This window comes from Octopus sinensis, linkage group LG12 (genome assembly GCF_006345805.1).
Source record: "Octopus sinensis linkage group LG12, ASM634580v1, whole genome shotgun sequence".
Lineage (NCBI taxonomy): Eukaryota > Metazoa > Mollusca > Cephalopoda > Octopoda > Octopodidae > Octopus > Octopus sinensis.
This window is the reverse complement of record NC_043008.1, coordinates 68,493,573-68,507,792: the sequence shown is the minus strand read 5'-3', so window position 1 is coordinate 68,507,792 and position 14,220 is coordinate 68,493,573. Positions and strand designations below refer to the sequence as shown.

At 39.1% G+C, this 14,220-nt stretch overlaps 1 protein-coding gene across 2 annotated transcripts in view; it reads right to left on the bottom strand.

Moving 5' to 3' along the window:
- Window positions 1-1,981: 1,981 nt before the first annotated feature.
- The window catches only part of LOC115218093 (exosome component 10), a 79,169-nt gene continuing 66,930 nt past the window's right edge, over window positions 1,982-14,220 (bottom strand). For both annotated transcript variants that reach the window (XM_029787879.2, XM_036508044.1), the window contains exons 20-22: window positions 5,514-5,769; window positions 3,356-3,411; window positions 1,982-2,107 (exon numbers count right to left, since the gene is read on the bottom strand). In XM_029787879.2, the coding sequence (XP_029643739.1) occupies window positions 2,063-2,107; window positions 3,356-3,411; window positions 5,514-5,769 (357 nt within the window). In that variant the 3' untranslated portion in view covers window positions 1,982-2,062. The remainder of the gene's footprint in view (window positions 2,108-3,355; window positions 3,412-5,513; window positions 5,770-14,220) is intronic.

The window sequence follows — 14,220 nt, the reverse complement described above, 5'->3', positions numbered from 1 at the left end:
GAGAGGGAGATAGTTAATTACGTTGACCCAAGTGCTTGTCAGGTACTTATTTCATTGACCTCAGGTGGGCGAAATGTAAAGGTGGGTGAAATGCCACTAAGCATTTTGTCCAACACGCTAACAGCTCATTGCCTTGGTAATATTAATAATAATCTTTTCAACTATAGACACAAGGCCTTAGATATGGGGAGAGAGGGCAGTTGATTAGATTGACCCAGTATCCAACGGGTACTTATTTCATCGATCCAGTAAGGAGAAAAAGCAAAGTCGACCTCAACGGAATTTAAATCCAGAATGTAAAGCTGAAAGAAATGCCACGAAGCATTTTGTCAGGTACAGTAACAATTCTGCCAGGCTGCCACCTTAAATAATAATCATCCTTTCTACTATAGGCACCAAGCCTGAAATTTTCGGGGTGGGGGCTAGTTAATTATATCAACCCCAGAGCTCAAATGGTACTTATTCTATCAACCCTGAAAGGATGAAAGGCAATGACAACCTCAGATAGACAAAATGCCACCAAGCATTTTGGCCTGCATGGTAATAATTCTACTGAGCTGACCACCTTTATAATAATCCCTTCTACTGTAGACATGAGGCCTGAAATTTTGTCAGAGTGGGTAGTTGATTTCATCAACCCCAGTGAAGTATGGTACTTATTTTATTGACCCCAAAAGAACAAAAGGCAAAATCAACCATTGCCGAATTTAAATTCAAAACAGACAAAATGGTTCCCAGCATTTTTTATTGGTATGTGAACAATTCTGCCTTCCACCACCTTAATAATAGCAAAAATCCTTTCTGCCATATGCACAAAGTCTGAAATGTAGTGGGGAGGGGATAGTCAATGACATCAACCCCAGTGCTCAATATGTAATTATTTCATCCACCCTGAAAGGGTGAAAAGCAAAGATGACCTCATCACCTGAATAAAATGATAATAATAATAATAACGATTTCAAATTTTGGCACAGGGCCAGCAGTTTTTGAAGGGAGAGAGAAGTTGATCATATCAATTGCAGTACTTATCGACCCCGAAAGAATGAAAGGCAAAGTCAACCTCAACAAAAGTTGAACCAAATACATAAAGATGGATGAAATGCTACAATTCTAACAATTCTACCAGCTCACCACCTTAATAATAATAATAGGGGGAGCATCATAGCCATGTGTTGAGAAGGATTCTTTGGGGTTTGAAAAATTCACCTCTGGAAACATGGGTGTTTCGTTCAACATCCTTAAACAACTCTTATTCAGGGACCTTTTGAGCAAGATGGGTTACTCAACCAGAAAAAAATTCTAACTGGGCCTCACCTGCAAGGTCATGTGCTGTTTATTTTGATATGAGATCACCATGTCGCACACATATGGTTGTGATGTATGTGCCTAGTGTACCCTTATCAGACGGGTAGTCATGATGGGTATACTGGGCTTTGTATATTTTACCCCAGTGTCATTTTGATGGCATGCACTGCTCTCTCACTCAATTAATAATAATAATATAATAATAATAATAATAATAATAATAATAATAATGGTTTCAAATTTTGGCACAAGGCCAGCAACTTTAGGAGAAAGGGTAAGTCAACATCATCAACCACAGTATTTCACCGATACTTATTTTATTGACTTTGAAATAACGAAAGATAAAGCTAACCTCAAACTCAGAAATGTATAGACAGACCAAATGCTACTAAGCATTTTGCAGAGGCGTGCAAACAATTCTACCAGATTGCCACCTAAAACAACAACAACACAGCAGCAGCAGCAGCAATGACAGTAGCAGTAGCAACAATAACAACAACTACTACTACTACACCAAAATCACAACTCCTCATTAATGGAAGATTGTCTCAATAAAAAAATATTCAGGGCCCCAACAACTGTTCCTCAAATTTAGATTAAACATTTCATTGTACAGGGCTCATATTTTCTTTTTCTAGAATGTGGATTAAGTTGAATAAAGTCAGACCAAGAGACATTTAAAACTTTCTTAATCATTTATTAAAACAAAGTGTACAGACAATCGGTAAAAATTTCTTTGAAAGTATCGATTGCATTTTCAAACCATTTTTCCTTTAGATTTCTTAAATTTGTTTCTCAGATTCTGAAAGAAAAATACATAAATCTATAAATATTTTACCACATCCAAAACAGAAGCAGAAATTGATTTATCAAATTTTTTTTAATTCTATTTTTTTAATGATATTGTTTTACACACAAACATATATACATTACACATATGCACATTTCACAAATAAAAATATAACATCATCAGTTTGCATATACCTTTCTGTGGTAGCACAGAAAGACACACACATATGCACAAAAAAATTCAGACATACATACATATATGTGCATACTCAGCAGAATGTAAGTACTTTGAGAGAAAAGTTGGACCTAAGAAGCATCAGATGTAGTGTGCAAGAGAGACGACTGCGTTGGTATGGTCATGTGGCAAGAATGGATAAAGATAGCTGTGTGAAAAAGTGCCACACCCTAGCGGTTGAGGGAACCTGTAGAAGAGGTAGACCCAGGAAGACCTGGGATGAGGTGGTGAAGCATGACCTTAGAACATTAGGCTTCACCAAGGCAATGACTAGTGACCGAGACTTTTGGAAATATGCAGTACATGAGAAGACCTAGTAAACCAAGTGAGACCATAACCCGTGGCCTATGCCAGGGGTGTAAGCAGCCCACTTATGCGTACCTTTCCTTCATTGGACACTAAACTCTGCTTCCGAAGACCTGTTGAGGTAATCGAAATTGAATCAAATTCAATGACTGGCACCCGTGCCAATGGAGTGCTAAGAGCACCATCTGAGTGTGATCATTGCCAGAGCAGCTAACTGGCTTCTGTGCCAGTGACATGTAAAAATGCCAGTGACACGTGAAAAAACATTCGAGTGAGGTCATTGCCAGTGCCGCTGGAGTGGCTCCTGTGCAGGTGGCACGTAAAAAACACCATTTGATTGTGGTCGTTGCCAGTACTGCCTGACTGGCTCTCGTGCTGGTGGCACGTAAAAGCACCCACTACACTCACGGAGTGGTTGGCGTTAGGAAGGGCATCCAGCTGTAGAAACTCTGCCAAATCATATTGGAGCCTGGTGCAGTCATCTTGTTTGCCAGTCCTCAATCAAATTGTCCAACCCATGCTAGCATGAAAAGCGGACGTTAAATGATGATGATGATGATGAAGATGATATATGTAGTGTTTCTACAAAGAAGTTCCCTTACTGGTCAATAATGCTACGTAGAAGCTCTCTCACTGGTCAGTGTTGCTACACAGGAGCTGCCTCAGTATTAGTACAAAATAAAAAAGCAAACGGAGAAATTACCAATCATAGTACTTTACCTTTTTGCTCTGTTTGAGCAGTTTCTCTGATAATCTTCCTCCAAAAGTACCAGTTGCTATTGGAAACAAGGGAGAAAATAGTTTAGACTTTAGATGGCTGCCAATACTGCTTGTAAGATCATGAAGAATTTTAAACAGATTTCTACACTGTCTGATAATAATGAGTGTGATGCAATGAACTACTGGAGTCAAAGGAATTTCAACTACTATTCCGCCTGCCACCCAACACCTCAAAACTGCTGACCTTATGCCTAAATCAAAAGCCATTACTATTATTATTATTATTATCATTATTAGAGCAGTGAGCTGGCAAAATCATTAGTGCACCAAGAAAAATGCTTAGCAGCATTTGGTCTGTCTTTACGTTCCAAGTTCAAATTCCACCAAAGTCGACTTTGCCTTTCAACCTCTCGGGGTCAATGAAATAAGTACCAGTTGAGCAAGCCCCTCCTTCAAACTTGCTGGCCATGTACCAAAATTTGAAATCATAACTACTACTACTACTGGTAACAAAGAGGCAGAATCATTGAAACATCAGACAAAATGCATTGCAGTGTTTCTTCCAACTCCTTATGCTTTATGTTCAAATCCTACTGAGGTGAACTTTGCTTTTCAAACCTCCAGGGTCAATAAAATGGTGTCAATGCAATCAACTAATCCCCATCCCTCAAAATTGCTGGCCTTGTGCCCAATTAGAAAATTGTTATTATTATTATTATTATTATTATTATGGCAGTAAGCTGGCAGAATTATTAGCATGCCAGAGAATGCACTTAACAGCATTCTGTCCATCTTTACCTTTTAAGTTCAAATTCTGCAAAGGTTGACTTTGCCTTTCATCCTTTTGGGGCTGAAAAAATTAGCACCAGTTGAACACTGGGGTTGATGTAATCAACTAGCCCCTTTCCCCTAATTTCAGGTCTTGTACCTTTAGTAGAAAGGATTTATTATTATTACTATTATTATTATTATTGAGTGAGAGAGCAGTGCAAGCTATCAAAGTGACACTGGGGTAAAATATACAAAGCCCAGTATACCCATCTGATAAGGGTACACCAGGGACATGCATCACAACCATACATGCGCGACATGGTGATCTCATATCAAGTTAAACAGCACATGACCTTGCAGGTGGAGCCCAGTTAGAATTTTCTTCTGGTTGAGTAGCCCATCCTGCTCAAAAGGTCCCTGAATAAAGGTTATTTCAGGATGTTGAACGAATCACCCATGTTTCCAAAGGTGAATTATCCAAACCTCCAAGAATTCCTCTCAACACACGGCTATGATGCTCACCCCACTACTTCTGCTCGTGATCAGAGATGCGTATATCGTCAGTCACAATGGGACATGCTCAACTGGTTAAGGTCAAACAACTGACAAGCAAATCTGTGGTATTGAGCAGAATATTTGCTGTAGCCCATCTTTTATACCAAGACAAAACAATGTACATGATAACACTTCTAATCAGAAACCATGAGAGCCACTGCCTGGAACTTGTACTTTTTTTTAAATTGTTGTTGTTGTTGTTCTTATTATTATTATTATTATTATTATTATTACTATTACTATTACTATTATTATTATTATTATTATTTTTATTATTATTATTATTATTATTATTGAAGGCAGTAGATTGGCGGAATCATTAGAGCATCAGAAAAAATGCTTTACATTCTAAGGGCAATTTTGTCTTTCATCCCTTTGAGAATCTATAAAATATAGTACCAGTCAATACTGGGGTCAACATAATCACCCCCCACTTCCCACAAAAATGCTGGCATTCTGCTTAAATTATAAACTATCATTATTATTATTATAATTATTTTAGTATACCAGGCAAAATGCTTAGCAGTATTTCATCCATTTTTCAAACTCTGCCATGGTCAACTTTGCCTTTCATTCTTCTGTGATTGGTGAAAAAAGTAGCAATCAAGCATTGTGGGGGGGGGATGAAATCTACTAGCCTGTGTCTATAGTGGAAAGGAATATTATTATTATTCTCCCACCAAGGTTGCATTTGCCTTTCATTTTTTGGGGATCGATAAAGTACCAGTTGAGCACTGAGTGGGGGGGGGGTTGATGTAATCGATTACCTCCCTCCCACAAAACATTAGGGTTTGTGCCTACAATAGAGGGGAATATCATCATTATTACTCACCACTAAACATCTTGAGGTTAACATCCTCATAGTTGAAGGGATTAATATCAGTGAGATTTTTCTTGCCAAATCTACCAGGTTCCTTACTGATGTTCACACTTGGGGATATCTTCTCTTCAATTATTTCTACATCAGAATTTTCTGAATCACTGATCTCTACTGTTTCAATAGTGTCCTCGGGTACCATCATTTTCATCTTTTTCCGTTCCTCTTCCATCCTGGCCATCTTTTTCATGAGTTTCTTCTTCAAAGGTGGCTGAATCAATGAGAAATAAAACTGTCAATATATAATTAACAACAACAACAACATCATCATCATCATTATCATCATTTAACATCCATTTTCCTTGCCGGCATGGGTGGGACAGTTTAACTGAAAATTGGAAAGCCAGGTTCCAATCTGCCCTTCCTAACACCAACCACTCCAAGAATGTAGTGGGTACTTTTTACATACCACCAGCACAGGTGCATTGGGCAGGACTACGATCTCACTTGGCTTGCCAAAGGTCTCGGTCACATGTCACTCCTCCATGAGGCCCAAAGTTTGAAGGGTGCTTTTTATGTGCCACCAGCATGGGTGCCAGTTACACGACATTGGCATCAGCTATGACTATGACGATTTCACTTGGCTTGATGGGTCGTCTCAAGCACAGCATATTGCCTAACATTCGAAGGGAGCTTTTCATGTGCCACCATGGCAAACTTTGCTTTTCAAACCTCAAGACATCTCAAGCACAGCATATTGCCCAATGTTTGAAAGGAGCTTTTTATGTGCCACCGAGGTGAACTTTGCTTTTCAAATCTCCAGGGTCAATAAAATGGTGTCAATGTAATCAACTAATCCCCATCCCTCAAAACTGCCCAACGTTCAAAGGGAGCTTTTTATGTGCCACTGCCATGGCTACCAGTTATGCAATGCTGGCATCAGCCATGACTACAATTATACTTGACTTGACAGATCTTCTCAAGAAGACAACAACAATAACAATGATGATGATGATGATGATAATATTTACTTTATTAGCCACTAAGGGCTGACTAAAACACTGGGGACAATACAGGATGATGCATGTAGGATTATGTAAGTGTAAAAAGTAAAACAAAACAAAACAAAAATATTCAAACAAGAATTAATTCCTCAAAGGTAGAGAAAGATCTACAAGGGTAACTCACGGAAACTCCACAAAACCAGTTACCTTGACCGCTAAAGCAAGGGCCATGTCCTAGTTATCCTTCACCAATTTATAAGTACATGCTCAGAGCAGATCTGTTCACTCAGACCACAACTGTCACTCTGACTCACCTTTTGATAATATATATAATAATCTGCTTGTTCGTTTGCCTGTTATACTTTAGTTAGTTAGAGAGGTAGAGGTGGAGGTGTAGTGAGATGTGGAGTAAAAGAGAGAGGGCAGAGAAATGTGAGTAGAGAAGAATGAAGAGAGGAGTATAATAATGCACTAAGGTCAAATGCATCATGTGGTTAGTTGAAGGGAAAGGTAATGAGCAAGAGAAAAAGACAGTGAGAGAAAAATGGAAGAGAGAAGTGTTAATAACATGCTGTAGGGTGGGGAGGAAAAGGTGAAGAGAAATAAAGAAATGTTAAAGACATAAAAAGAGAAATTGCATGATTAAAAAAAGTTTGTTGAAGAGGTAGAGAGAAAGAAAGAGAGAAATATAAAGTACTTAGCAGAGGGAAATTTTAAAATCATATAATATCTTATTGTAATTGGAAGTGAAATAACTTAACAAAATAAAAATCATCCTTTCTTTCTTAAATAGCTTCTCTTAATCTTTTTCATTCTGTGGAATATCCACAGGTCCCTCTAGTAATAATAACAATAATAATAAATAAATGCCCTGATGCAGTACCAGACAGTAGCTCTCGTGGTTTCTGATCTTAACTGATTGGAAGTGTTATCATGTACATGTTTTGTCTTGGTATAAAAGATGGGCTACAGCAAATATTCTGCTCAATACCACAGATTTGCTTGTCAGTTGCCTAACCTTAACCAGTTGAGCATGTCCCTTGGTAGTTGACAATGTGTGCATTTCTGTTCACAAGCAGCAGCAGTGGGGGTAGCATCATAGCCATGTGTTGAGAGGAGTTCTTTGGGGTTTGAATAGTTCACCTTTGGAAACATGAGTACTTCATTCATCATTTTTAAACGAACCTTATTCATGGACCGTTTGAGCGGGATGGGCTACTCAACCTGAAGAAAATTTTAATTGGCCCCACCTGCAAGGTCATGCACAGTTTATCTTGATATGAGATCACCATGTCACACACATGTGGTTGCGATGCATGTGTCAGGTGTACCCTTATCAGATGGCTTCATATATTTGTACCCCAGTGTCACTTTGATAGCACGCATTGCTCTCTCACTCAATAATAATAATAATAGGCGAGCTGGCAGAATCGTTAGCGCACTGGACAAAATGCTTAGCAGTATTCTGCCTGTTACTACATTCTGAGTTCAAATTCCACCGAGATCAACTTTGCCTTTCATCCTTTCAAGGTTGATAAATTAGGTACCAGTGAAACACTGGGATTGATGAAATTGACTTATCTCCTCTGCCAAAATTGCCCTTGTGGCAAAATTTGAAACCATTATTATTATTATCATTAGGCACATCCTAGAGAACAAGGAGGTGCATGAACCTTGAAAACTTAATAAATGATCATGAGCACCATCTGAGTGTGATCACTGACTGGCTCTCGTGCCGGTTGTACATAAAAAGCACCATTCAAGCATGATCGTTACCAGCATTGCCTTACTGGCACTTGTGCCAGCAGCATGTGAGAAACAACATTCGAGCGAATTCATTACCAGTGCTGCTGGACTGGCTCCTGTGCAAGTGGCACGTAAAAAACACTATTTGAGCATGGCTGTTGCCAGTACCGCCTGACTGGCCCTTGTGCCGGTGGCATGCAAAAGCATCCACTACACTCTCATGGCATCCAGCTGATGAAACATTGCCAAATCAGATTGGAGCTTGGTGCAGCCATTTGGCTTTCCAGTCCTCAGTCAAACCATCCAACCTATGCCAGCATGAAAAGCGGATGTTAAATGATGATTATGAAATTTCAAGCCCTGAAATTTGAAGGAGGAAGTTAATTGATTGAAGCAACTCTCGTACTTGAGCAGTACTTTGTTTTATCAGTCCTTGAAAGGATGGATGGTAAAGTTGACTTCGGTGAGATCTGAACTCAGATCATAAAGAGCTGGAAGAAATAACAGAAATTTTTCAATGCTCTAACTATCTGCTAACCCACTGCCCTCAGTTAAAAAAAAAAAGAAAAAAGAGAATAATTATAATAATAATAATTTCTATTATAGGCACAAGGCCTGAAATTTGGAGGATGGGGAGCTAGTCAATTACACTGACCCTCCAGTTGTTGACTGGTACTGTATTTTATCAACCCCAAAAGAATGAAAGATAAAGTTGACCGTGGCAGGATTTGAACTCAGAACACAATGAGGTAAGAGAAATGTTACTAAACATTATGTCCGATGCACTAACGATTCTGCCAGCATGCCACCTTTGGATTTTTGACTTAGACAGAAGGCCAGCAGTTTTGTAGGGGAGGGGTTAGTTGAGACCATTATCACCAGTATTTGACTGGTGCTGTTTTATCAACACTGGAAGAATGAAAGGTGAGCTTATCTCAGCAGGATTTAAACACAAGAATTATAAAGATCTAGAACAAATATCACAAAATTTTACTGATAGCCTAACCATCTTACCACACAGCCACACCTGCACCTACATAACTAGTTATACAAGTTTTGTCAAATCATGTCTACAGGCATACAAATTTCCATTCCAAGCTGGGAATGGAGTAATTTCATTTGATTTGCATTAAATGTACCCTTGGGAAAGACATGGGGATCATTCAGAACCATATCTCCTTTCCATGTAAACCTTGGCAAATTATGCTTAAATGAGAAAAGTTAATAATTTGGCATTGGAAGAAGGCTATAAAGTGACTCCTCTCTCCTGGTATTTATTTTATTAATCTCAGAATGATGGAATGAAAAGTTGATCATTGAAGAATTTGATCCAAGAGCATAAAGGGACATGACTATATTTGGTTAACTGCTCACTCTCTCTCGCTTTCTCTCACTGACTGTCTCATTATTTTTCTCTCTAACTCTCCTTCCTTACCTCTCTTTTCCTACTGGGGCAGTCAAGTATCTCATCTACAGTAAGACACCTATCTCTATCCCTCAATCATACTTGAACCTTTCATCTAACAGTAGAATTTTTACTGACGCTTTAACATTTCTACAAAACCCCTGTCCTAGATAATTGTGTCTAGCATAGACACAACTCCAGAAATTTTGGAAGAGAAAGGTGTTAGTGAATATAATCAATCCATTCCTCACCAGTACCTTATTTTATCAACCTCAAAAGGATGAAAGGCAAAGTTGACCTTGGTTTTCAATGTAAAGGGCCAGAACGAACACTACAAGTTATATTGTTTGACATTTTAATGATTCTGCTAAATCACCACCTTATCAGTTGAGTCTCTGTAAAGTTTAGAAAGCTTCTACCCCTACTGGTGCCAAAGGGCCTCTCGCTCAGAGTGAAAGGTAGATTGTATTATGCATGTGTGTGAACTGCCATGCTTCACAGTAGTGAAACATGGGCCGTGACTGCAGAGGACATGCGTAGGCTTGAAAGAAATGAAACTAGCATGATCTGCTGGATGTGTAATGTCAGTGTGCACACACGACAGTGTAAGTACCCTGAGAGAAATGTTGGACATAAGAAGCATAGGGTGTGGCATACAAGAGAGATGTTTGCGCTGGTATGTTCATGTACTATGGATGGCAGAGGGGAGATGTGTGAAGAAGTGCCACTCCCAAAAAGTTGAAGGAATCTAGAATAGAGATAGACCTAGGAAGACATGGGATGCGGTGGTCAAGCATGACCTTCGAACATTGGGCTTCACAGAGTCAATGACAAAAGAATGAGACCTCTGGAGATATGCTGTGACTGCGAAGACCTGGCAAATAAAGTGAGTTCACGGCTATATCCTACACCAGTTTAGCATAACCAGCCCCAGCCCATTCAAAAGTACCTTGGATCATAGGGCGACCTGCTGTGCTTGAGGAGACCTATTGAGTCTCAAGTACATCAACATCAAAATGAAAATCAAATGGAAATTGTAATTGTGATACCTGTGCCAGTGGCACGTAAAAAGTACCAAGTGATCATGGCATGTAAAAAGCACCCACTACACTCACGGAGTGGTTGGCGTTAGGAAGGGCATCCAGCTGTAGAAACACTACCAGATTAGACTGGAGCCTGGTGCAGCCTCCTGGCTTCCCAGACCCTGGTCAAACCATCCAGCCCATGCTAGCATGGAAAACAGACATTAAACGAGGATGATGATAATGATGATCATGATCAGTTGTATCTAAGATAGGCACAAGGTCAGAGATTTGTGGGAGGTTAGAAAAGTTTGTTTTATGCCTCCTAAAACATTTCTTTCTAAAGTTTGTTGAAATATTTGTTACTATTGTTTTGACCAAGCAAAATTAGAATCAAATGTGTTTCAGACCTGACCATTTATGTGGCTTGAAGCCACACAGTTTTGAGTTCAGTCCTACTGTGCAACACTTTGGACAGATGTCTTCTACTATATCCTGGGGCAACAGAAGGCGAAAGAAGCCTTCTGAGTGAATTTGGTAAATGGAAACTGAAAAGAAGCCTATTGTGTGTGTATGAGACTCCTTGCCCTGACAGCACATGTTAATCATAAATGAATGTCAGTCATTCAAGCTGTCATTCATTTGCAGTCTTCTATAAAAAAAAACCCTGTTCGTCCATGAGGAAATATTACTGTGGAGGAAAACAGATGAGGATTGGTTATGGAAAGAGAATCTAGCTGTAGAAAAAAAAAACCTGCTCCAACAAATTTCATGTGACTCATGCGCACATGGAAAACCAGATTTTAAAACAATGATAAAGGTAGTAACAGTGTATGTGGAACTATATTATCTGATGTTTACTCCCTTTTGCTTTTTTGCTTTTTTTTTTTTTTTTTTTTTTGGAAACAGAATAGCTGAGTTGGTAACTATTTCCAACAGATCAAGCAACCACTACTGAGTAACCTGTATACCCAGTCCTACCACAATCCAATTGGTATAACTATTCCTATCACTAAACCACTAAGTAGGGAAAACCTGTTTTGTCTTTGGTCAAGTAAACTAGAAAATGCAGAGTTATGTACCTTACTTTGTCACATGACAATGTGTTCACTCTACAGTAAGAATTCTCAATCATTTATCTACGGACCCCTTTGGTTACTATTTTATTCTGATGGACTCCACCCCACCATCACCAACCATTCGATGTTTAAAACCTAATTTTATAGATGCTTCTTTCAAAACCCCTATTTTGTTATTCACACATTAACATCTCTAGGTTGAACAATGTAAAACACTTGAGAGAGAAAAACCAGCTGTTTCTTGCAATAAATACATCTAAAGCAAAATTTTTTTAAGGACCCTTAATAAATACAGTGGATCCCTAATTTGCTATTTTGCTTGTATGGAGCTGGGTCATATGGGCCCCAGTTGAGAACCACTGTGCTATGGTCTGAATGTAGTCCAAAACTATTCTATCTTTGCTTTTCATTTTGCATTTTATGTTTGAGCTGTTTTATGGAGGTTGGGATGAGGAGAGGATAACATCATCATTTAACATCTATTGTCCATGCTGGCATCTATTGGATGGTTTGAGCAGAACTGGCAAGCTGGGGAGCTGCACCAGACTCTAGTCTGATTTGGCATGGTTTCTATGGCAGGATACTCTTCCTGATGCCAACACTTTACAGTGTGTGCTGAGTGCTTTTACATGACACGACATGGGCAATTTTATGTGGCACCACACTAGCACTTTTACATGATGCCACACGGGTGCTTTTACATGGCTTTACTCCACCAGAAGGATTCATCTTAACACTTCTGCTGCAGGCTGTGAGTCTTCTTCAAAATGGTCAGGTGCCAGGTGTCTCAGTCCTTTGTCATCTCACCTGAAAGGTTCAGCTTCCTGAGGTTGTTCTTCAGTACTTCATTACTGCTTTTTCACATTTATTAAGATATCTATGGCCTTACATTCATATAGGTTGATATATAACTTTCACAGTCACATCAGTATTTGAAATAAAACACTTACAGTCACATCCCAGATTGACATACAACCATCACAGTCACATCAGTAGTTGATATAAGCCAATACAGCAACATCTTTGACTGATGAGGCTGACACAGTGCTGAACTTAATATTCTGTCATGAGGTAAATGCTAGTAGGAAAAACATGCCGGGAGTGAGTGAATTTGGGAATTGAACAACAGTCAAAAGAGGAGGCTGTATAATGCAGAAAGTGTATAATAACAGTTAAAGATATATTGGGAAGGATACAGTATGTCAGTGTGTTTGTAATGGAGTGTGTTAATGAATGAGATAAAGGGTTTTCTGTTAGTGTCATGCCTTTTGTATTGATGTGGTCTGGAATGTGTGTGTAGCAACAATACTATCCTAAATGAGTTTAAAGGTACCTGAATGTATTCCGTGTATGTATGCATCTGTGTGGGCATGTACAATTAAAGCTGAAGTAGTTTCTCGTCCTGAAGTGGATACCTTCTCTTTGCAACACATTTTTTGTTTTTTGTTATTTTCTTCTACGTGAGTAGGATGTTGTTGCTGCTTTTGGTTTTGGTTTTTTTAACACCAGGTCAGCTCTGCTCAAGCAGACCCAAGATCAGATATTCCACTTATGACCATCTGATATTTACCCCAGGTACAGTAAACCCTATGACCACATTAACCAAAGTGTCCTTCTTTTCTAAAACAGCAGAGTGTGATTTCATGGAGATTTGGTTGCTATTTCTAATAAGCTGGTCTCAAACATATTTCACCAAAGTGTGTATATGTTGTGTGCATGTTACTGTGTTGCTGTTTGCACATGTGTGCATGCATGCATGCATTTGGTGTTGTGAAGCTACTCCAGTTTTGTCCTTAGTTCAAACCTTCTTTGGAGGAAGTAAGTGGCCAGAGAGCAGTGGTCTGTCTGAAACAAGGAGAGTTGAGAGTTTTGTTCAAAGGATTCAATTCAGAGATTGTAGTAAGACCTGGAAACTTCATCACAGCTACATTGGTTTATAGTTTAGCAGAGGAAGAGGGAAGCACCTCTGGCCTTTTACAGAGACTCAGAAATTGACAGAAGATAATTAGGAACTACATGTGAGCAGGCTTAAGACCAAAGGCCAGGTTAAAGTCTTGCAACACAGTTGACTCTGCTAAAGACATTCTAGGACCAAGTGATAGCCCTGGTCTATTTACCCAAGGACCAGGTGATAATAGCATCAGTCTTCCACTGAAGGACCAGGCAAAAAGTCAACATTTTCACAAGGTGCCACATGATGGAATCAAACCTGGAACCACTTAACTGGGATTATACATAACTTTTATCTTTTACTTGTTTCAGTCAAATGACAACAGCCATGCTGGGGCACTGCCTTGAAAAATTTTAGTTGAACAAATCAACCCCATGTTTTTTTTTAAGCCTAGCACATTCTATCAGCCTTTGTTTACTGAACTGGTAAGTTAGAGAGATGAGAACACACCAACACTGGTTGTCAAGTGGTGGTGGGGTACAAACATAGACACACACATAGATATATATACATAC